The 23430-nt window shown below is 37.7% G+C and overlaps 2 protein-coding genes and 1 long non-coding RNA gene across 3 annotated transcripts in view; 1 reads left to right on the plus strand and 2 right to left on the minus strand.

The window, feature by feature from the left end:
* The window catches only part of Nep3 (M13 family metallopeptidase neprilysin 3), a 59944-nt gene extending 43702 nt beyond the window's left edge, over positions 1-16242 (minus strand). Inside the window, exon 1 of the mRNA XM_074102509.1 lies at positions 16087-16242. Within this exon, the coding sequence (XP_073958610.1) occupies positions 16087-16119 (33 nt within the window). The 5' untranslated portion in view covers positions 16120-16242. The remainder of the gene's footprint in view (positions 1-16086) is intronic.
* The window catches only part of LOC141438646 (uncharacterized), a 103133-nt gene that overhangs the window by 43702 nt on the left and 36001 nt on the right, over positions 1-23430 (minus strand). The gene's annotated exons all lie outside the window — the stretch shown is intronic.
* CRMP (Collapsin Response Mediator Protein) overlaps positions 16634-23430 on the plus strand; it is a 52503-nt gene continuing 45706 nt past the window's right edge. The window contains exon 1 of the mRNA XM_074102512.1: positions 16634-16822. Within this exon, the coding sequence (XP_073958613.1) occupies positions 16781-16822 (42 nt within the window). The 5' untranslated portion in view covers positions 16634-16780. The remainder of the gene's footprint in view (positions 16823-23430) is intronic.

Below are 23430 nucleotides of genomic sequence, written 5' to 3' on the forward strand. Positions count from 1 at the left end.
ACCACACAAAATACAAATTTGACAAATGTGTTAAAACGATGGAGTAAAAAAGATCCGCTACTTTTGATGCTGACTGTACCTATCACCGATAAGCCAAGGTTTGCTCTATTAATCCCGGAGAACATACAACGAATATCCCTACCCCAACGGATATCTGTTTGCCACACATTGCCACTCAACTTGCAAATTCTTCAAGCTACGTCGATTACTTTGTTCTTCGGTAAATTTCCGTATTCCGGACGTATGGATACTTGACTTTAATTACTACGCTGATTACTAAGCCGGTTTAAGGACAGTCGCCATACAGCTTACCATAAGTTAGTTAACGGAAGCCACAACTACTTTCATTATGGAAACCGGACATATCCAGTTAATATAAGGTTCTAGGTAAAATTACCTTCAGAAGCCTAGATTTAAGCTGCGTTTTCAAAAGAGATGAGCGGAGCGAGAATAGGTAAATGAAGTTTACAATATTTATTAAGAAAATATTAAGAAAATACAAAATATAAATAAGACTAAAACTACTATTAAATTGAAATAACTAAAACTAAAACTTTAATTAAAAAAGAGAGGTGGGCCTCTTGGCATGGTGCCCATCACGCAGGCAGCATTCCCGCGTTGAACAGCGATTGAGATTCTTGTAAATGAAGTGTTTCTATTGCTTCATGAAAAACACATTTCTCGTTACGCATCCTTGCACATTAAACGCTGTCTAATAGTGTATGGCGCCGTATTTAGACTATTTCCACCAGTATGCTTATTTTTAAGATGAAGTCATATGATGGCAAATATGTCAAAGGTTGAGTTACTTTGCGGTTGAATGAACATTAGAATTGAATGTGCTGGCAATTTCACTTGATAAACAGTGAGGTAATTACGGGAGACACCTATTGAATACTCTTGTGTTTGATATTAACGTCTTACAACTCCTGTACCACTACCATGAGTTTACAGTGACCGTACTATCGAGTACGGTCACTGTAAACTCATGGTAGTGTACTGAGGCCATATTGTCTAACACACTTGGAATCACAATCTTTTTACCATTTCTTTCTGTCACTCGGTATAAGAGGAAGGCAGAAAGAGATGCCGAATGCGATCGAGAATAGCAGTGCGTTAGACAACGGCCTCAGATCACCGAATAAATAACCCAACCAAGTTAAAATAGTTGAGAAACTTGTCAGTTGTCATTTCAAAAATCAATATCTCCAAAAGGGCTGAACCGATTTTTATCAAACATAGCTAAGAACCACCGCAAGAAAACTCGCTTTCATATAAAAAACCGCATCGAAATCGGATCATCCGTTTGAGAACTACGATGCCACAGAGATACAGACATTGGTGTCAAACTTATAACACTCCTCTTTTTGCATCGGTGGTAAAAAAAAGGCACAAGAAAAACAATTCTATGATGAAAAACACAAGCAAGCTAGATAGATTGATTGACCTTGACCTATAACCTACAAAACCAGGAAAGGAAGCACATTAAAGTTATTGACGTAGGCTTACTGGCGATATAAAAGACGATTCTTAGATACTTAGATGTTTTCACGATTGTTATAGAACATTGTAATTAAGGAATTACGACCGAGAGTATTCGAACTCGAAGACTTTTGAGTCGATTTTCGTAATTCTTGTACTTACCGCCCGTGTGACATTAATTATGTTTCCTATCACATTTCAAGTTCACCTTTGTACATATATCTCATTGTTTGTCAATTGTGTTTGATACTTATTTTGTACAATAAAGAGTTTAGGTACTTACATATAATTATACTTACATACATTTGTGCGTTTTGTAAAAATATATACTTACCTACTACTAGCCTGTTACCCGCGACTGTGTCCGCGTAGGATTCTTATATCGCTATCCCGCGGGTACTATGCAATTTTTTGGGATAAAAACTATCCTATGTCCTTTCCCGGAACTCAAACTACCTCTACACCGAATTTCATCCAAATCGGTTCAGTGGTGATGGTGGTGGAATGGTGATGAGGTAACAAACAAACTTTACAAACTTTGACATTTATAATAGTGAGATTTATAAGGGAAAAAATATATTTTTTTAAATTGCTTACTTCCTGAAAAAACCTATTTGTTCCAATTGAATTATAAACACTTGCTCATCCCAGTTGAAATTTAGTGCGTCATAAAAAAATCTATTCACACGATTGAACGCCTCTTGAAGTAGATAGGTAGGTAGTAAACAGAGCTATGTTCAAAGCGCTCGATATTTGTCGAGTGCCGTTCTGAAAGTGCTCGTATTCGGAATATTGGAATGTATAATAATTAAGATGAAACTCGTCTGTGTTGAATTGAAGGGGTCTCGATATCTTCTAACGGACGCAATCAATGTTTTGTAAATTTTCACAAGTGGCCAGAGTTCTGGAGAGATTTTTAAAATTTTCTTTCTAATTCTTTTATCATGTTCAAGTTTTTTACTTCAGTAACTTAAATAATATTTTATGTAGCAATATAGAAATTATAAATTGGTATTAGAAATAACTTCTTAACTACAAGTTTTTGCTATAACTTCTTGTTTACTGTGTACTTAATTGCACTGTCATCCAATCTACACATCGACACCTGCAAGGAATATCATCTTAACTCATTTTCACTAACTTTACAGGGCAGCACATCAAAGATTTATATATTTATTTATAAATAAAAATGTTAAGTCTTGGTACAAAACCGCCGTGTAGGGTAAAACCTCAGTGAATGAACACTTAAGAAAATTTTACTTTGAAAAATCACTACTCTGTACTTATTAATAATTGTAATTGTTTATGTAATTTAATCAATCGTTATTTAATAAACAAGAATTTAATTTCTGCGATTTTTTATTACGTGTATAGTTTTTGAGTTATGGAAGAATTTATAAAAAAGTACCCAAAACCTAGTAAATGAACGAAAAAGTTAATGAATGAACAGAGTAAAACCCAGTGAATGAACATTATTTAGATAGTTTTAAATCAACATTTAGAAAAGCATTTTTAACATAAAACGAAGTCTTCTTCTCAGTTATTATTATATTAAATCTTGAGTAGGTACAGCACCTTCAGTATCCAATTATGTTTCTGTATTACAAAAATACATATATAATTCTATTAAAGTAGGTACAAATTAAGCACCTTAATATCTTGATTAATTTACTTTTTTAAAACTCGTAGCTCATAATAGATAATTTTTCCGAGTGAACTTTATAGACGATATCTCAAGTTCATTTTGTTGACATATTGATTTTAGATAAGTACCAGATTTTTTCATTGACGATAATCCGAGCTTTATAATAAAACTTAAAAAATAACAAACATTAAACTCTATTGATACTCGTATTCTAATCAGTCTGTAATCAGTCTCTAATTAGTTAAAAGTATCATCATTTGGGGACAAAAATCTTAACAACCCAATTTTTAATTATAGATTGTGGCTAATACCAATAAGCAACTTACTTACAAGCAAAATCTACATCATTTTTTAATCATTTTTAATTTACAAAAAATAAAAATCGATCAAAATAAATCAATAAAACAAAAAATATATAATATATAGTAATTCATGACAAGTAAAAAGGTACACATTAACTGAACAATTGTTTTAACTGTTCCTATTTCCTTTCCTCGCAATTCCCATTTTCTCCTCAACGTGTCTATCCACCCTCGTTGTACCGGCTCGGGTGACTATATGAACGTCTTGGGTAAAATGGCTTGTTTTATGCTCTCGTTGTACAATCTAATATTATTAACAAGTCCAATTTAGGAAGTAAAACTATCGTGCATTTCATCACGTCCATCGTTACCTACGTTGTTCATACATAGGATTAGTAGGTATCTAGTAAATGAACAAAGCCAAATTTATATAGTCCATTTACTAGATTTTCATTCCTATGAATGAACACGTAGTGTCCCAATACTAGTTCAAAGAAACAGAATCGTTTTCTATGCAGAATCTGAAAACACAACCTTAATACGATTACGTTAACGTTTAATTTTAGGAAAAAAATATTGAGCCGACACCAGTAAATGAACAGACTGTTCATTTACTGGTTTTAGAACATTTGATAAGCCAGTAATGGAACACCTAAAAATATCAACTTAACCGCAAAATAAGCCACTAAAGAGTACAATTATAGAAGATTTAACTCTTAATCTAACCAATAGCTAAACTTTATAGTGGTATACATGAAATAAGCAGTTCAAATGTTACTCCAAACATGCACTGTTCTTAACTTGGGATCTAATTTTCCATACAAAACTTCAAAAGCAGAAATACGTGAACTTCAAACGCCTGCCATGTTGAAATTGGTCGAAAATAAATTTACCGATTGTTGCCATTGCATAGGAAATCGAGTTGCCGTAAGAAAAAAAAATAACGACAGTTGGTGGAAATGGCTATATTGCTTATTTTAGGCAAAAAACGTGATTTTGTTCATTCACTGGGGGGGTTCATTCACTGGAGGGTTTACCCTACATAACAACAAAGCTAAAACTAAAGAACTTCGCTATTGTTTGGTTACAAATACATTTCGTTTACCCTTTGTAGTGACTTACGATGATATTCTACAACATTACATTTGGAAAATTGTGTTGTAACTCAATGTATGTATGTATGTATGTAAACTCTTTATTGTACAAAAGAAAATTAACAAAATACAACTGACAAACTTTAAGATACTTGTACAAAGGCGGACTTATCCCTTTAAGGGATCTCTACAGTCAACCTTTGAGTGATGAGAGGAGAGGGCAATACGTTAGGGTCCGACAAAGGGTGATTTAAGAGTTAAAATAATGGAAGCTACTATGCAGTGCTTAAACAATATAATACATAAACTACAATATAATAAATAACTACTATATATATGACCATAATACATATAATATATAAGCATATTCAACAAAGGAATGTTCTCAAATATTTAAGGAGAAGGTGCAAGCCACATTCTTCTCAAGCCTTCCCTAAAAGATCCCACGGTGGGAGATTGCCTGATGGAGGTCGGTAGCCGATTCCACAGCCTGGCAGATTGCACTGTAAAGGATTTAGAGTATGTTTTGGATGAGGTAGAAGGACAAGCTAAAAGGAGATTGGTACTCGATCGTAACCGATACTGACTGCCAGCAGCCAGTAGCTGAAAGGTATACGGGAGCAGAAGGATTTAAAGAGAGAGTTGAAAAGTAATGACAGAACGTGGATGTTCCTACGATCCCTTATAGGCAACCACTTCAGCTGTACCCTGAAATTAGACACGTGGTCGTCGACAATGTAAGTATAATAAGGAGTTATGTCGAGGAATAAAAATAGTTACCTATAAATAGTAAGTAATACAATTTTTTTCATGCCATTACGACAAAGGTAGTTTGAAAGGACCATGGCGTAACTAAAGTTGGTATTTTATTCACCCCAGTGTACCCTTAATTACAATGTTTTTCCATGCTCTAGCTTTTTAACGCAAAGGAGCTGGGATACAAGGATAAGAGCAAAAAAGATGTAATTTTATTTCTTGCAAAATCATTTACGATGATATTCCTTGCAGGTGTTGTGATCACGTAATATCTGTCGGGACAGTGCACGACGACAGCGCAACAAATGGTGGCAACACAAAAAATCTTTGGGCTTTATTGGACCTATGTTGTCACAACTGTCAAACGAGAAGTAAGATATCATAGTTAATCGCAATGAAATCTCAAGATATTAAAGTATATTAGACAATTCTGGACGATGGTAATACTTCAAAATCGGAATTAAAGAGTAGACCCCCGCGTTTAAAAAAAGCATTTTTACTGTTGTCAGCGCCGTAATTCATTATTTATCGTATAAGAATAGTTCGCTTACTCAGTTCAGTAGCTGTAGTAAACGAATACACTTCCAAGCGAGGTGTAAGCGGGACAGCACTATCGGTATCCTAAGCGAGCCCCATTGTGGTTTCAATAAAAAATTGCCCATGTGTTTTTAATTGGCATTTTCGCTAACTATGTATTATGGTTTTGGTGGGGATGAAACGAGTTATACTTGTTGTTGTTGTTTCTTTAAAAAAATATGGTGCTGTCCATTGAAGGACAATTTTGCCAGTGTCTAGTAGTTTTTGCCGTTGTACGGTAAAAAAATTCTAGAAAACGAAATATGAGAGGTAATGGTGGATGAACGATGACAGCGCGAATCGACCGAGTTATACTTAATTAAAAGTTTTGTTAGTTACCGATAGTCTGTTCGCGTTAAAAAAATAGTGAGTCATCAGTGCAACTACAACTTAAAGGCGTATTCACACTGGGATAAAAATTAAACCAATAATATGACAGTCAAACCTGAGAACCTAGTATCGATTTACATGTTTATACCTGCCTACCCGAGAGTTGTGACGGGAATAAAATAGGCAACCTAACGTTTGCATATTTTATCCAAAACGTTAAAAAAATATGATTACTTAATCATATCCTGGACTGATTTTTTTTAAACAAACCATATGCAATATATTATTTATTGACATATTAAATTTAATATAAAATACGTTTCATCCATTAAGGGCATTAACCAGCTCGGTGAAGGTCATTCTTAAACGGATCTTAAACAATCTGTTTTTCGAAATTCATGTGCGAAATTACATTTGAAATTTACCGCGAGCTTTACGGTGAAGGAAAACTTCGTGAGGAAACCTGCACAAACCTGCGGAGCAATTCAATGCCTCAATGGTGTGTGTGAAGTTCCCAATCCGCACTGGGCCCGCGTGGGAACTACGGCCTAAGCCCTCTCATTCTAGGAGGAGGCCTGTGCCCAGCAGTGGGACGTATATAGGCAGGGATGATGATGATGAACAAAAAAAACAAATTTAAAAAAACTCACCGAAAAAAATTACTTGAAAGATCTTTCTCAGATATGGATTTTTTTCTTCTAATCGGGGCCAAAAGCAATGTATAATACCCACACCCTTTAAAAAAAGCCCTAATCGATTCTTAAACAACGGAGTTATAAAAAAACAACCGAATTGAAACCTCCCAAGTCGATTGAAAAAGTTTGCTTTGTGGTAACACTTATCAATAAAGTACTAGGTACTTACCTATATTTACCCCCGAGAAATATTGACTTTGTTCAGGTATTAGCTTAGTTTATAACCTGCGTAATACGCAAAGCTTATTAGTATCAAGCGTCAACAGAGACCAAGGTAACACAGGGCATTAGTTACAGTGTCTAAAATTACTAAAAGTCTAAGAGTTAAAGATAAATTAGAATTAGAGTTAACTGTTCTGTTGATTTTATTTGATGCACGAGAGTATTAAAAGTCATTTTATGTTACCTAGATACAGCATAAACACGAACTTTACGAGCATGAGAAATGAAAAATTATATAATGTATCCAACTAGGAAATATGAAATCAAATGACATGCATTGAAAACGAAAGCTTGAGGCCTTGGCAGCCACATACAGATCGATAGATAAACAGGTCAGCTAGCAGCACTCACTAACCTACATTAAAATATTAAACTGAACCGCCATGCCAAGTTGCGTGTTCAGTAAAATACGCAATGCGTTTTGTTTCGAAGCATCCGGCAGGCTCTATACATAAAAAACTAAGAACGGAAAAACAATAGGTTTTGCTTACTGTACTTTTTGCTCACTGCATTGATTTGCGTGTCAGCCCACCTAGTGGGAAGCCTGCCAACGCTTCGTCTTCCGGTTTTTAGCTAAACTAAACTAAGTATACTAAAATTTTTAGCTTACTGTACTTTTTGGTCGCTGCTCTGATTTGCATTTTTGTTTTGTTTTTTATTATGAATATTCAGTTATGCGAATTAGTGTTATACGAGTTAATAAATATGCCAATTTGAATTAGGAATATTATATTATGCGAATTTCGTAAATATTATCTATTCTGCAACTCCACCCACTCTGCTGTCCACTGTACCTAGAGTAGACGAGGACTTTTAACCTCACGACTGACCAAACTATGCCCTAACTTACCAACAATATGTTATCTATCATTTTCCAATCATATCCACTCGTATCAAACACATCTCGCAATCTATATTAAAAGCTTTCGATGGCGAAAAGCGATAGCTCAAATGGAATAACAATTCGATATCTAATCTTATTGCTGGATTATTAGCAGAGTTCTATAAAAACAATGAAATTGTGTAATTTAATTTAAATCTCAATTTTTTTTTGTCATCAGCCGGAAGACGTCCGCACTGAACAAAGGCGTCTTACTTAAGAACGCATCAATGAACGACAACTCACCAACTTGCATCCACCGGTTGCCGTACTCTCCTCCGATGTCGTCAGTCCACCTAGTGGGAGGCCTGCCAACGGCTTTGTCATCCGGTTCGCGGTCGCCACTCGAGAACTTTTCTCCCCCAACGGGTATCTGTTCTTCGAGCGATGTGGCCCGCCCATCGCCACTTCAACATGCATATATTACAATTACAGTGTCGGTGACTTTAGTTCTTCGACAATTTTTTTTACGTGAAACTCACAGTGATTGACTTCTATCTCACCTGATGTTAAACACCTGAGGCCTAATGTTTCTGACGCTCGACATCGCAATCAAATGACAGATTTCGCATACACAAACTGTCATTTGATAAGCCCTTAAGTACCCTTAGTGTAAGTTTTCGGTTACAAAATACGTCTCAATTGCGTCCGCAATCTCAATTCTTATGGAAACACGAATAACCAATAGTAGGGCTCTGCAATACACTGGATGTATTAAATCACTCGGAAAAAGCGAGAAATATCTTCAAGACACGATTCCCGTTTACATACATACCCATAAATGTGTACGGAACCCTCGGTGCGCGAGTCCGACTCGCACTTCCCCGGTTTTTTTTTCATACAAATTAAATTTATTTTTCAATGTATGCGATACAACACTAAATTGACGGCACATTGCTAAATGTTTATCTTAGAGATGTCAAATAAATGACAAAAATTTAAAGGCTCCGATAAAAGAGACCGGGAGACCGCTAACACGCCATGTTCGATATGTCGGCGGCCGATCGTAAAAATCGCCAGATCACGAAATTCCTAGGCATATCGTGAAATGCCGCCATTTCATGAATTGGCTAAGGGACATCCGCCAATATCGTTCAAAACTCACCGTTTAGCGATTTGCCTAGTGACGTTTAGGCAGATCATGAAATTCCTAGGCATATCATGAAGCGCCGCCATTTCATGATTTGGCCAGTTTAGGCAGATCATGAAATTCCTAGGCGTATCATGAACGCCGCCATATCGGTTCTGGCACTTCGCCGGCCGCTGCCGCGGCACGCTCGCTTCGCTCGCTCGGCTTGTGCGTCGTGATCACAATTAATACTAACCACTCCTCGCTTCGCTCGTCGTACCTAAATTTTTCTATATAAATAAATAACAACTAGTGAATACTTTATTTAACAACAAAATACTAACCTCTAAAATACGGGCAGACGTGCATGGTTTTTTCACATTGTGCACAGAATCCGTTTGATTCACATAAAAAGAACGGAGCTGATGTTCAAAAGCTTCTTTTGCACTTCTATTTTGAATTCAATCACTAAGATCTTTTTGTTGCGACGCCGACATTTCTCACGCGCTAAACAAACACGGCCGGTCAGCTGGTCACGCACGGCCGCCATTGCATACGCAGCGCCACCAGTGGCCAAAAAAGAACTATTTTACGATGTGCCCGGTATAGAGCTAGGAATATCGACGAATGCGTTGCTCTATCGATCTGCCGTATTATTTCTCAGGCACATCGTGATATGCCTGGCCAACGTTTAGGCATATCATGAAATGGCGGCGTTTCACGATATGCCTAGGAATTTCGTGATCTGGCGGATTTTACGATCGGCCGCCGACAGATACACTTGTGGATCAATAAATGAAATAAATGTAAGTTATTTATTATTTATTTTATTCGACTGAGGTGCTTTGGGGTAATTCTGTAAACGGGTTATTCCATTTATTTAAAATTTCTCCTAAACGTGTTGATGTTTAACCACTAGCAGCACTTAAATGGACGCCCCATTTACCGCTCCTCGCGTCTCTCCAGATGATGTGAGGCGCTGACATCGGTTGGACGTGCAATATATATTTTTTTGGGTCGAGTGCATTTTCGTGCCAAAAAATTAAATACGAAATAAACCCCAACACCGCTAACTCTAAAACCTGATAAGTTACAAGATTGAACTATTATGTTATGACAAATAATCGTTTTTTGCGAATGACTGTGTCAGTCTAAAAGCCTAGCTATAGTTTAAAAATTTTTCCCGAATTACCCTTTATTTTTTTGTTTGGTTATTCCAGTGAAGTGATTCCCGAAATAACCCCAGCTTACTTTAGTATGGTAATTGTCTGAGGTATTCAAACTTTCAACTTTTCAAGATTTACATTTTTTATTTGTGATGTAAGGGGGCCAACCTCCATCTATGGACCCCAAGCCAACCTTACCTGCCCGTGGTGCACCCTGCCGTCTAACAGACTGGGTCTGGCAGCTGGCTGATTGCGGCATAGCGCAGCCAAAATCGGCACAGTTAAGTCCCCGGGCCCCGGATGGGCTGCAGCATCGGCGGTGCAATAAACTGTGCCCTACGATCGCCAACTCGCATGCCCAGTGTGGGGATTATGGCAAACCCTACCAGAATAAAGCGCACGGCAAAGAGATGGCCCTCAGTTCCCGGTCGCCCCGCTATTCCTTGCCATAGTAGCGTTCATGGTAACGTTGGGGCAGAGGATGCTAAGAATCCCGGGCGATCCAAGGCTACCTAAGTAAACTGACCCTGTCTACGTAGAGCGGACGGACTTTTAGGACTCTTCTAGCGCAGTTGGAAGTGGAGCTGGAGAACATAAGGTGGCATATTCAGAGTTAAGTGAAATACATAGAGAGGGAGAGGGCACCATCATCTTAGACTCGGGCCACCTTCTGTACTTCCGCGAGGATGATCAAACATCACAGGGTGGCTAGGGTTCCTTGTTAATAGATCCCTCTCTAACTACATTAAAGAGATCTCCAGTGTGTCGAACAGGGTAGCGTACCTGATACTTCGGCTATCAAACGATGTAGCATGAAGTTTAATTAGTTGCTTGCATACTTGCTTCTTTGAAATGATTATGGTTCACGCGAGCAAAGCATGCTCACTTGCAAGCTTGCTTAAATGTTTGCTTGCATGCTTGCTTGCTTGCATACTTGCTTGCAAGCTAGCTTAAATGATTGCTTAAATGCTTGCTAGCATGCTTGCTTGCTTCATTGAAATGTTTATGGTTCACGCAAGCGTAGCCGTGGGTAAAAGCTAGTTCAAAATATAAAAGTGACATGGCATTTCTAATTGTTTTATTTACTTACTAGTATATTCCGGCCTTCGCTCTCTCCCCTAGTCTGTTATTTGGGCGGAGACAAACTACAACCACACATCAAAGATCATAATAATCGTCCAGCTGTTCTCGAGTTATAAATGGTGTAACTAATCAAGCTTTGTTCTATAATGTATGTAGATTTAATATTCCTTTGCGGCAAATTTTGAGAACCACATTGCGTTTGTGGGTTATTTCGGAATACAGAGATTGAAAAAATCTGTAACTATGGATATTACTAACGAAATAAAAAATAAAAATGAATGGGGTAATTTCAGCCTAAAAAGAAAAATGAATCTTGAGCCAATTATAATAAAGTCCTCCTTTCAATAACACGCAGAATAACCCGCTATATTCCGAAATAGCCCCTGTGCCAAAAAAAATAAGTACTAGTTTTTGAATACCAATATTTCCATAAATCGATCATATTTTAGAAACTCTTTTATATAGTTATATAAGATCGATTAGTGGAAACGACAGAAATATCCTAAGACTTTAAATTAGATGCACCAACTCGGAGTAATTAACGAAATTACAAACGTCATGTCAACTCATCAAAAATCCACGTGGAATTACCCCAAAGCACCTTGGATGGAAAACGAGCAAGTGGGTCTCCTGATGGTGAGAGATCACCACCGCTCATAGACACCTACAAAATGTTACAAAACAAAAGTAGCTTAGTTTAGCGAGTAGAATCGAACCTTGAATTTAAAGGCCCATGGCCAGACACCCTGTATAAGTAAGTAGTAGTATGTAATAAGAGTAATAAGTAACGTATTACAATAAGTACAATTAATTTATTGAACACGAAAACATAGTAAGCAGTACGTAAAACAAAGTATATAGAGATTTTCCAAGATAAGAAATAGACGGTCTTATTGCATCAGAGCGATCTCTTCGAGGCAACCTTTATAACAGACAGCATTAAGGAATAAGTATACCTTTATGTATTACCTAGAGCCGAAGGGGCTGGCAGCTCAGCAATGATGTGGTACGGAACCACAATGGCTCATTCCATTTTCTTTTTCAGGATCTCTTTTTTACATGTTCTCTCCTGAGGCATTACTTGCTTTAATCATTCCATTAGTGTTATCTTCAGTCAAGGTCATAAATATCGTCGAATAAAGTAAATCATGACCCAGGGTGGAACCTTTGTGCTACTAATATCATGTTAACATCTCATACTTTTGTCAAGGAAATCCTAGTGAAAATGATTTTTAAAAGGTTCCACCCTGGGTCCTGATTCAATTTGTTCGACTGTACGTTACCAAGCTCAAAAATAATTAGATAGATACACCTTTATGCAACCAGTGCCAATTCTCTGTGAATCGAAACGACCTGCACATGTACCTACTAAATTTCAAGGCATTCTGACCACTACCTACCTAAAAGTCGATCAAAATTAACTTGCGAAATTTGAAGTAAATAAAGATATGAGGTGTAGAGGCGAAGTCAAATAATTTAAAAATAACTGAAATTACGATAAACATATTTTCATGGTAATGGTGATATCATGAGAAAGTGTATCATTCGTTGACATTTCGTTCTGTTACCTAGGAGCTGCCATGTCAGTGTCAACTGATAAGTTTTGGGGAACTACAAATAGTGATAACACTATCACGAAGATCATGGTCGATCAAACAACACGTGCTTATTTACGGGAAAAACATCGTCTGCAGCCTAACGTCAAGGATCGCGGAGGTACTCATGATGGAAGGTAAACTTTGATGATATTGATGGTGATATGATGGTAGGGGAGACCGAGGAGAGTTGTGTCAGAGGAGAGTAGTGACAACGTCGATTTTTGGGAAATTATTAACAGTACCCCTAGTGTAAGTTTTCGGTTACAAAATACGTCTCGATCGCGTTCACGTAATATCTCAATTTGTATGGTAACACGAACATCGCAAACGTTCCGCTAGAGGCGCTGTTCGTATTTCCATACAAATTGAGATCTTAACGCGAACGCGATCGAGATGTATTTTGGAACCGAAAACTTACACTAAGGGCACTGTTCGTGTTTCCATATAAATTGTGATTTTAACGCGAACGCTATCGAGACGTATTTTGTAACCGAAAAATTACACAAAGGTACAGTATTAACATACTGCATCAAACTATGAGTATGACTACTCAATTGGTAAAGCAGATTATCGCTCATACTGAGCAAAGGAAAATAGATCTTAAGGTGACGAACCTTTTTTTACTCCGACTGTACACAGGCTACCATTTATAAAGAAAAGAAAAAAAGTCCGGCCAAACTGGCTGGTCTGTCCGGCCGTTACGTTTGAGGACCTGCCAATGGCAACCCTACATACACGGCATGTTCTTTGCGTGCGTGACCTCAACCACAAAGAAGATAATAGTACAAGTACCTCAACAGGTGGCACTACCTGTAGTGCCAATAATTGGGTTTTTGGTTAGTATGGGAGCCTGAAATTACAATACAATGGTTGAACAAACATACACTTAGTGGCATGTTAATTAAGTATTGTATTTAAATAACAATCAAAGCGGTGAGCAGTACGGTTAAAGAATTTAGGTTGAAGTTTCTATATTACTATCTTTTGCGCGCGACTCCGCCCGCGTGGTATTCGGTTATCGCACGCTGTTCCCTCGGAAACTGTGCATTTTAACGCGATAAAAAGTAGCCTATGTCACTCTCGGGCCCATAAACTGTCACTATGCCAAAAATCACGTCGATCCGTCGCTCCGTTACGGCGTGAAAGATGGACAAACACACAAACATACAAACACACTTTCGCATTTATAATATTAGTATGGATATGGATTACATACGCTGCCAATTTTAGGGTTAAAAACATTTACATGAGGAATCATCGAATATGTGGGAAGGTCCCAATCTGCACATCTGCTTGGGAGCTGCAGCTCAAGTACTCTAATTTCGAGAAGAGGCCTGCGCAATGGGGCGTGTACCTATAAGCAGATGATGATGATGATATTGGCTTACGTATATGATAGATAATTGTTCTGCGTGTTTGTCCTATTGAGGCCGATTTTTAGGGTTCCGTACCAAAAAGGTAAAAGGGACTCTATTTACTAAGAATCCGCTGTCCGTCCGTCCGTCTGTCACCAGGCTGTATGTCATGAACCGTTATAGCTAGACAGTTGAAATTTTCACAGATTATGTATTTCTGTTGCCGCAACAAATACTAAAAACAGAGTAAAATAAGTATTTAAGGGGGCTCCCATACAACAAACAAACATGATTTTTTGCCGTTACATTAAAATAAAATAAATACCTAAGGGAGGCCCATACAAACAAACGTGTTTTTTGCTAATGTCTAATGTTGTATAGATAATGGTACGGAGACCTTTGTGCGCGAGTCCGACTCGCACTTGGCGGTTTTTCAATCACATCTGTGAAAATACCATTTTATAGTGAAAAAAAAAAACTTGACGAGTTCAGAAGGCCACTACATGAGGAGATAATAACAGCTTCATTTTTCACTCCACTAGTCCACTACCCCGAACAGGCTTTCTTTCTCTTATGAAATCTACTTGGACGAACGCTTCTTCTCGCTCACGTGAAAAAGTTTTTGGAAGTTCGAACGTAACGATGAAATATGGTGCATCTAACATTTATTTTTAATATTATATATGTACTCTGTGATATTAGAGAAAAAAAAACGACTCATTTAGAAACGTGGCTGTCTATCTGCTAGGTATATTATTTTTCTCACTGTAGTGAGGCAAAAAATTGTGTGTTTCGTTCGGCAGTAAAGTTGTTTACCGTTTCGTGCCTTGAAACCTTCGCTGCGCTCAGGATTTTTTTTTAACTGATGGTTTATCCTAGCCTAGAGTTCTTCGTCTTCTACAGTTTCAACCATTTCAATACACGCATCGCGGCAAATAATAACTTTCCAATCTGCAGAACAATCCATACTAATATTATAAAGCGAAAGTGTGTGTGTTTGTGTGTATGTTTGTCCGTCTTTCACGTCGAAACGGAGCGACGGATCGACGTGATTTTTGGTATAGAGATAGTTTATGGGCCAGAGTGACATAGGCTACTTGTATCCCTAAAAAATGAGAGAACAGCGCGCGATAACCGAATTCGACGCGGGCGAAGCCGCGGGCAAAGCTAAGGCTAGTTAACTATATTTTGTGAACTAGTCGAAAATTTTAATTGAACGGTGTCTAATTGAGGAATTGATTAACAACGTTTTCAAATGTTATATTCACAGTATATGTTGATAAATTGGTCGTCTGTCCCTAGTTTTCACTAGTGTGAAATCTGTTTTTTATTTCGAATAGATAGTAACCTACCTAGAGCCTATTTCATTTCTTATAGTAAGTACAATATTATATATTCAATCAAAATGAGTAGTTCAACAGTTTCAGACTGAATAAATGACAAATAGACAGACAGTTCTCCGACATAGATGTGATACAATATAATATTAAAGCATGGATTAAATATTTGTTGGTAATTAAAACTAGCACGGGCAGGGGCATATACACAGGTTTTAAGATAAGTATAAGGAAGTATTCAAATAGAAAAGCTTATCAAGCTTATGGTTACACCGATAAAGTCCGTAGAATGCCGCGTTCCTCGCACTTCGTATTTCGCAAACGTCCAGTTCGAATTATTTCTATACGGTCTAAATTTAAAACATTAGTACTTAGTGGAAATAGATCCAAGGGTTTTGCGTATTAGTTATAACATTCTCAATACGATGAGTGATAGTCTGATAGTCTACAAAATCTACAAAATGTCTATTTATAAAGGCTGGAGAAATATTCTTACCGTTATTCCAGGCTTTAGGTGTAAAGAGGGCATCGGTAGAACAAGACTTCATGCACTGCACTTCACAGTAACAAAATATTCTATAAATTAAATATGTAATTTATTTCAACACTTAATGATAAAACGGGCGCGAAAAATCTGTAGCGCCCGACTCATGGTTGGTCGATTGAATGTTTTGGTCCGAACCTTTATCCCGCGAAGTAATGATCTTTTGGGATTTTGACAACAGTGCCATCTGTGTTCTATTAGTAGCACTTTTAACTTGGCTGCATCGCTTCCTACCACTCCAAAACATCCTCTCAATCATCTGATTCAAATGTAATTATCGATACGCGCTATCAATTTTTTAACTTTATTTTATCAAACTACGATTAATAAAATGTGGAGTTAAGTTAGAAATGGGTTTTTTCGTAATTTTTTTTCAGCGCCATCTAGCAAAAACTGTGCGAACGACTACCAAATTACAAGAATGAGCGGACCAATGGTTTGTTTTGCATCCCACCAACGGCTTTACTACGCACGCGCAGTGGAAGGGATGTAGTAAACTCAATGAAAATTTTTAATCAGTAGGCGTTTCGTGTGCCGATAGCGAGTACGGTTTATATTATTTTAACGCATCATTCGACTTCAATTTCGCCTACACCGATTTAAAAATAAACTTTTGTGTAAGTGCAGTGAGTGAATTTGTGAAAAAATGGCCAGCGCACCGGTAAAAAAAGTCCCCATACATTTACAGGTAAGCGTGCACCTGTTGTTTTCGATCGCATTTGGATAATAAAAATCGTTCAAATCAAAATTCGTCGGTTTTTAATTAAATTTAGTAGTTAAAACGCCTTATAGTTATTAGTTAGTAAATCAGTTTTAATTTTGAATTTTATGCCACACTATTATACTTTTAGAGTTGACCTATTTGTAGCAAAATTAGGTTGACGGCTTGCGAAAATGCTCCTTATAAATAGCAGTTACCGTTACCACCGGGTTTTCGCTGTTTAAAATGTTAATTTATCAATTGTTTCTTACAATGGATTAGGTATTTTAATGTTTGCGAGCTGTCATTCTTATCGGCGAGTCAAATTTAACTAATAAACTACCCGATAAGTTGATTGTTTTTAAACGACGAAGGCACACGAAGGTATATTTTATTTACACTTCGCAATTATGCTGCATTATTTGACATAGCGTTCTATGAGATTTTTTCGATACCTATCTTCTAATTTTGTCGTCAGAAAAGTCTGCCGTTCTTCAATTTTGCAAGTCCCTTGATGTCGGTTCTTGACCCCAAAATATGCCTATTCGTCTACAAGTACACATACATCCATAATATAGTTACAAACGTGACATGCGCAGTAAGCTACGGATTTAATACTGGTAATGGAAAAGAAGTCGGTAACTCTTTATTAGTGTGCAAATCCCCTTAGGCGGTAATTGAGAGTAGAACGGAGATGAATGTCCAATAGGAACGGCTGTTTTTTTGTTCTTAATTCAATTTGTTGTTACCGGCCGGTATTTCGTCCTTGACTGCCAAACGCCGGGTGTGACCTATGACAAGGATGGGGAAGATCGAACTTGCAGGATTTTGTCGATACTGCCATTTCAGGACATATTATATACTAGCACCTAAATACCGTTTGTTATTTAGTTTAGGTATCGATAATATTACTAGACCAGTAAGTCTTTAATTTTAGATTTTAGTTATAATTATTTTAATTGAAAATCGGATCATCGCATATTGCATGTACGCCGGAACCCGCACCTGCTGTGGCTTTACGTATCACTGCTATACTCAACGCCATATAAGTATAGATTCCAAAAAAAAACTACTCATGTGTTGCCAATAAAATGAATAAAACCGGCCAAGAGCGTGTCGGACACGCCCAAAATAGGGTACCGTAGCCATTACGAAAAAAATAAGTAATATTTTTCTAAGGATTTCGTATTTTAGACGGACGGACGGACGGACAGACAGACTTTGGCTCCGGAACCCTAAAAAGTATTGCATCGGTAAGTTTTAACTTTTCTAAATAACATACATAAGTAATTTATTTATATATATAATTGTAAAGTTAAAATTAAATGCCACCGCATAAGTAAATAATTTCATCTCAATATTAATTTCACCTACAGATATTTGGTTGAAACTGTTTTGTAGTAGAAAAGTTCATATTACAGTGGTATACTTCAGGTTTTAACAACATTTGGATACTATTAATCTCATAATTTGCGTATTTAATAATTTCGTACCGGTCTACGGTAGGCTCGAACGAAATGCACATCAAATTGAAGAGCGTAAAAAATTAGTTTAACCGAGTCGACAAATTAATTGTAGGCGGAAAATTCGGATTATCGAGTATTTTCAATAAAAATATGAATAAATTACTAAGTATATAATGTGGCACGTATTTGAATATTGAAAATTTAAATATCGATAGTTAAAACATCGACGACCAAAATATCGAAAATCAGAATGCCGAACGATCATAAGGTCGAAATTCAAAATGTCGGAAGTATAAATTATCAAACGGTACACAATTATCGAATGCTACAATTTCGAAAATCCTAATATCGACGGATAAAATATCGAAAATTGAAATTTCGAACGATTCTAAGGTATTAAGTATATAGTTAATACCGAAGGGTACAATAGTCGATTACTGATACGAAATTTAACTTTGCCCATGGATAGTTGAACCTAACACGCTCCTCCTCGCTACGCTCGTCGTCGCACCTAAACTTTTCGGTTGAATTAATCAGACTTCAGTTTTAAATTCTAGGTACTAAGTAATCTAACCTAAAAATTAGGTGCGACGACGAGCGCAGCGAGGAGAAGCGTGTTAGGTTCAACCGTGACCAAAACAAACTAGGCGTGTTAAGTAAAATTTTCAAATTGAATTGACTTAAATGATTCGTTTTATCTTTTCCCTAGAACAGCTCAGGGATTTGATCAAATCGCTAAGAGAAATGATGAAATCCATCGGCCATTGACATAATTCTGTTATTCCCCTAAAACGGCTCGAAGACTTGATCAAATCACTGAATTCCGCAAGGGAAATGATACAACGCGATTTTTTTTTATCATCCTTCCTTTTATCATTTCCTGAAGAATTTGATCAAATCCCTGTTTTTATCATTTCCCTGTGACATATAGAGCCAACAGATGAGCACAATTTCAACGACAGCAAAAATTGATTCTTTAATCCTGAATCCGAAACCGCATCATCGTTCCTTCCATTGCGCTTTCCAATCGAACTACCACAACAGGTTGCAACTTAACTTTACTAGGTAGGTACTTGACCGTATTACATGCGCATGTATGTCTTTCCCGTCTTCATTCGTCAAGCCGTAAACGCATTTTCTCTTGCTTTCCCTTTCGAGAAGTTTCCAATAGTTATATATTTAGTGCGATTGTCATGCCAATCACAATCACATTGTTCTGCGAGTCAAAACACTTATGACTCGAGATGGCAAGGACAATAAAGACAAGGGTCTCGAGAGTAGTGCCATAGTACCTAAAAGAGGAGAAGTATGCACACTCCGGCCCTTTAGGAGACTTAACTGCCAACTCCGGCGCGGACGCTTAGGCATGTAGTATGTAGTGCGCTGTACGTACAATACGCACACCTAAATCGAAATTATTCCTAGGTCAAAAAATTGTTTAGTGCCTTTATACACACTTACGAAATTGTAAATGTCTCAGATGATTCAGAATCTCGGAATGACTCGGATTTTTATTACATAATCTACCAACTTCATAGTTCACACACACTGTTCACACATCTCTAAAACGCTGCCCTGATTTTTATCAATCGTAGCTAAGAACCATCGCAAGAAAACTCACTTTGACGTAAAAAAACCTCATCGAAATCGGTCCATGCGTTTGAGAGCTACGATGCCACAGACTGACTGACATTAGCGTCAAACTTATAACACCCCTCTTTCAGCGTCGGGCGGGGGTTAAAAATAGTTAAATTTGGTGCTAAAAATTACTGCAGGGCTACTACGATACTCGAAACTCGAAGTACGTATCGTACCGTCCCTCTCGCTCTCGTATTAAAAAGTATAAGTGTCAGAGGGACCGCACGACACGAATGTCGAGTTTCCCTATATGACCCCTCAAAAATAACGTCCAATGCAAATGTCCAAATAACAGTTTTTTTTCTCTTCTTTTTTGAGCCTGAATATTTCGTTAAAAATAATAATACCTATATACCTAGTGAGAATGTGTAGAGATCATTATGTCGTTTGATGAGCTCAACAGTGGTGTCATGGGTTCATTGTGAGTTTTATGAACTAATGGCATAATCAGAAGCATGCTATTAACTGATAGGTACCTACTACCTACAATGGTCTCTTCTTAGTCGTACCACTCCTGACGGAGTGGTCGTGGTCATGGATTATCTTGTAAATTGGTAGACACTGATAAACATAAACATAACATAAAGAACAACATGTGCACTGCGCGCACACAGTAAGGGAAGACTTTGTGGAAGATTTAATGGAGTGTGTGCATCTTTAGATCGGCCGCGAGAACGTTGCTCCTATACTCTTCGCTGTACCAGCAATCGCTCCAAAGTATCCTACAATAGTACATCCTACTAGTAACTTGGGCAAAATTATTTTCAATCTCTATAAAAACGTGCCTTGGATATTTTAACGCATAATTTACCTATTCGGATAATCTTCAAAAATATGTATATCATTTTCAAATCAAATTGGCATTCGCATACCTACACAAACTTCCAAAAGAGAATCGAATCACTACTTCAACGTAACGTTGGAAAAGTACACTATTTTATCGTCATCACAGCCTATAGTAGTCCACTGCTGGACATAGGCCTCCAATGAACGCCATTGCGCTTTGTCCTCGGCTCGACGTATTCGGCTTCTACCCCCACCATTTCGCAAATCGTCACTCCACCTTGTCGGAGGGCGTCCTACACTACGGTTACCAAGACGCGGTGTCTAATTGTCCACTCAAGAACTCGTCTATTCCGATCCGATGGTTGTCGATTCTTCGGCAGATATGATCAGCCCACTGCCACTTCAACTCGCTAATTCTCTGAGCTATGTTGATGACCTTATCTCTGTGTAGGACTCTATGGAATGACGAAACAGTGACTCTAGACTCGATTTATTCGTACACAGTGCTGTACATGAGTTATTGCGAATTATAAAATTAGACAATCTGGCTGCACTTGGTGTGGTAATGTTCGCACTGACTAATTCAAGGCCAGTTTTATTAACGAATCTGCCTAGACACGTGTTTTATATTCAGTTTATTGCCTATGAGAAGCATAATAAGATTCATTAACCTCTATACGACCGTGATAATGAAATGGACGAGGAATTTTATGACGGACAAACTTAAATTAGCCCAAGAACAAGATTTTGTTAAAAATACCGATTTTTTAGTAATAGGTATACCTACTACGAGTACACCCATCAAAAGTGCCTATACAGTTTTAATCATTTCGATATAAGGCATATTACTATTGATGATAATGATGATGATGATGATGATGTCCTCCATGTCGTGTCCGACAAAGGCGAACCCTTAAGCTTATATTACTATTACTACTGAGTCAAACCATCATTGTCTAGGGATAATTAGAGTATCCGAAGACTTTTTCGATGTATGTATTTTTCGCTGACCATGTTTTTTAGTTCGCTGTGCTTGCATTGTTAACCAAGCTACAAAACAATACTACAGATCGATTCACAAGAGCTGGCACGAATGATTGACACTTAGATATTTTTTTTGGAAAATGAGAGATGCATGACATTTTCATATTTGTGTGAAGTGCTAATAACACACAGATACTTTCAGTCACTTATTCAATCTATTCGTGCCAGCTCTTGTGAAACCTGTGCATTACCAATCCGACTAGAAATGAGTGGTACTGGTATTCGACTACTAATTTTTTGGGCTGTTTTTTAAACTTCATTCCCTTCGTTGTCCCTTCTTCATCAAATATATTCAAACGGAAACAAATCTCTTCTATTCTCGACACTAGGGGACGTCTTCCCCTTTCCAATAGCTGGAACATCGTAAATAATGATTTATGTATGTGTTAACCGCAATCTCGATGCGTTACTGTAACTATTCTTAGATAGTGGTGGGTTACTTTTGGTACTTTGTATTAAATGCTTTAGGTATCTCACCACACGCCACTATTGGCATACATTGTGGCTAAGTCTTGCGATTCTTCTATGTTGCTTCATTTTTAGTGTTTCTTATACGCCTCGAAAGTTAATAAAACGGGAGACTATGTTGATAAGGCTTGTATTCAATGTTCAGTTACTAGTTGTCATGAAAACGATTATTCAGAAAGTTTTGGTTCTAACCACAATCATAGCTCTTGGCGCGGGAAAAATGACAGACGTCACCTAGAAAAGCCATCCCAGTCAACAATCCCAGCCAAGTCAGAATCAAGCGCCGTCGTCCAGACTCCAGTACCACTACCATGAGTTTACAGTGGCCGTACCCGATAGCGACGGCGTAAATTATTTGTATGGAGAATACAGCGAGTACAGCGCCTCTACAAGTAATTTACGCCGTCGCTATCGAGTACGTTCACTCATGGTAGTGGTACAGAGGCCGAATTGCTAAACTTTTCTGGCGCTCGCGCTTTCGCATACAAAAACTGTCATTTGATTGCGATCGCGAGCGCCAGAAACTTTAGGCAATACGACCTCGTGTTGCTACAGGTTAGACGGCAGCCACACATTCTTGGCTTAGTGTCTCGTCGGTTGAGGATTGGTAGCGAACGTCACGACGTCTTTCTTGAAAACATACAAGGTTTCTGATTGCCTTCTACCCCGCAGTGCTAGAGTTCGAAGCTTCGAACTTCCAAGGCAAAAGAGCGCAGCTGACATCGCATCAAGTCCCTTAAGAGATGGGTCCGCAAGTCTTTTCCTAAAACCGGGTATAGAAAGACGAACTTCCATTACCCGCATTACCTCTCATCAATTTCAGTCTGTCATTATACTCGTACGTAGACAGTTGTCGAATAGAAATTGACTACGGAAAACTGGAAACTCAAACTCAACATCATCGAAGTACGCTCGACGACAATATGGCGTTCAACAAATGCGTCTTAGTTTATCCGAAAGGAAATAGCTGAGGAGTTCAAGAGTTTGTGTGATGTGGCTATGCTCTTGCATCATGGAGGCGGAGGATCGGAATGAATACACATTACTAGCACAGACGTAGAGCTATCATAAGTTCGCGGGTGAGCAAATTGTTTATGGATCATGGACAATTTCCATGTTAGCTATTATTGTTATTGACTTTCATAGCCAGACCAACATGTAATAATTGTTTCGTGATGACGTCACCCCCTTTCG

Source organism: Choristoneura fumiferana, chromosome 19 (genome assembly GCF_025370935.1).
Source record: "Choristoneura fumiferana chromosome 19, NRCan_CFum_1, whole genome shotgun sequence".
NCBI classification, from domain to species: Eukaryota; Metazoa; Arthropoda; class Insecta; order Lepidoptera; family Tortricidae; genus Choristoneura; species Choristoneura fumiferana.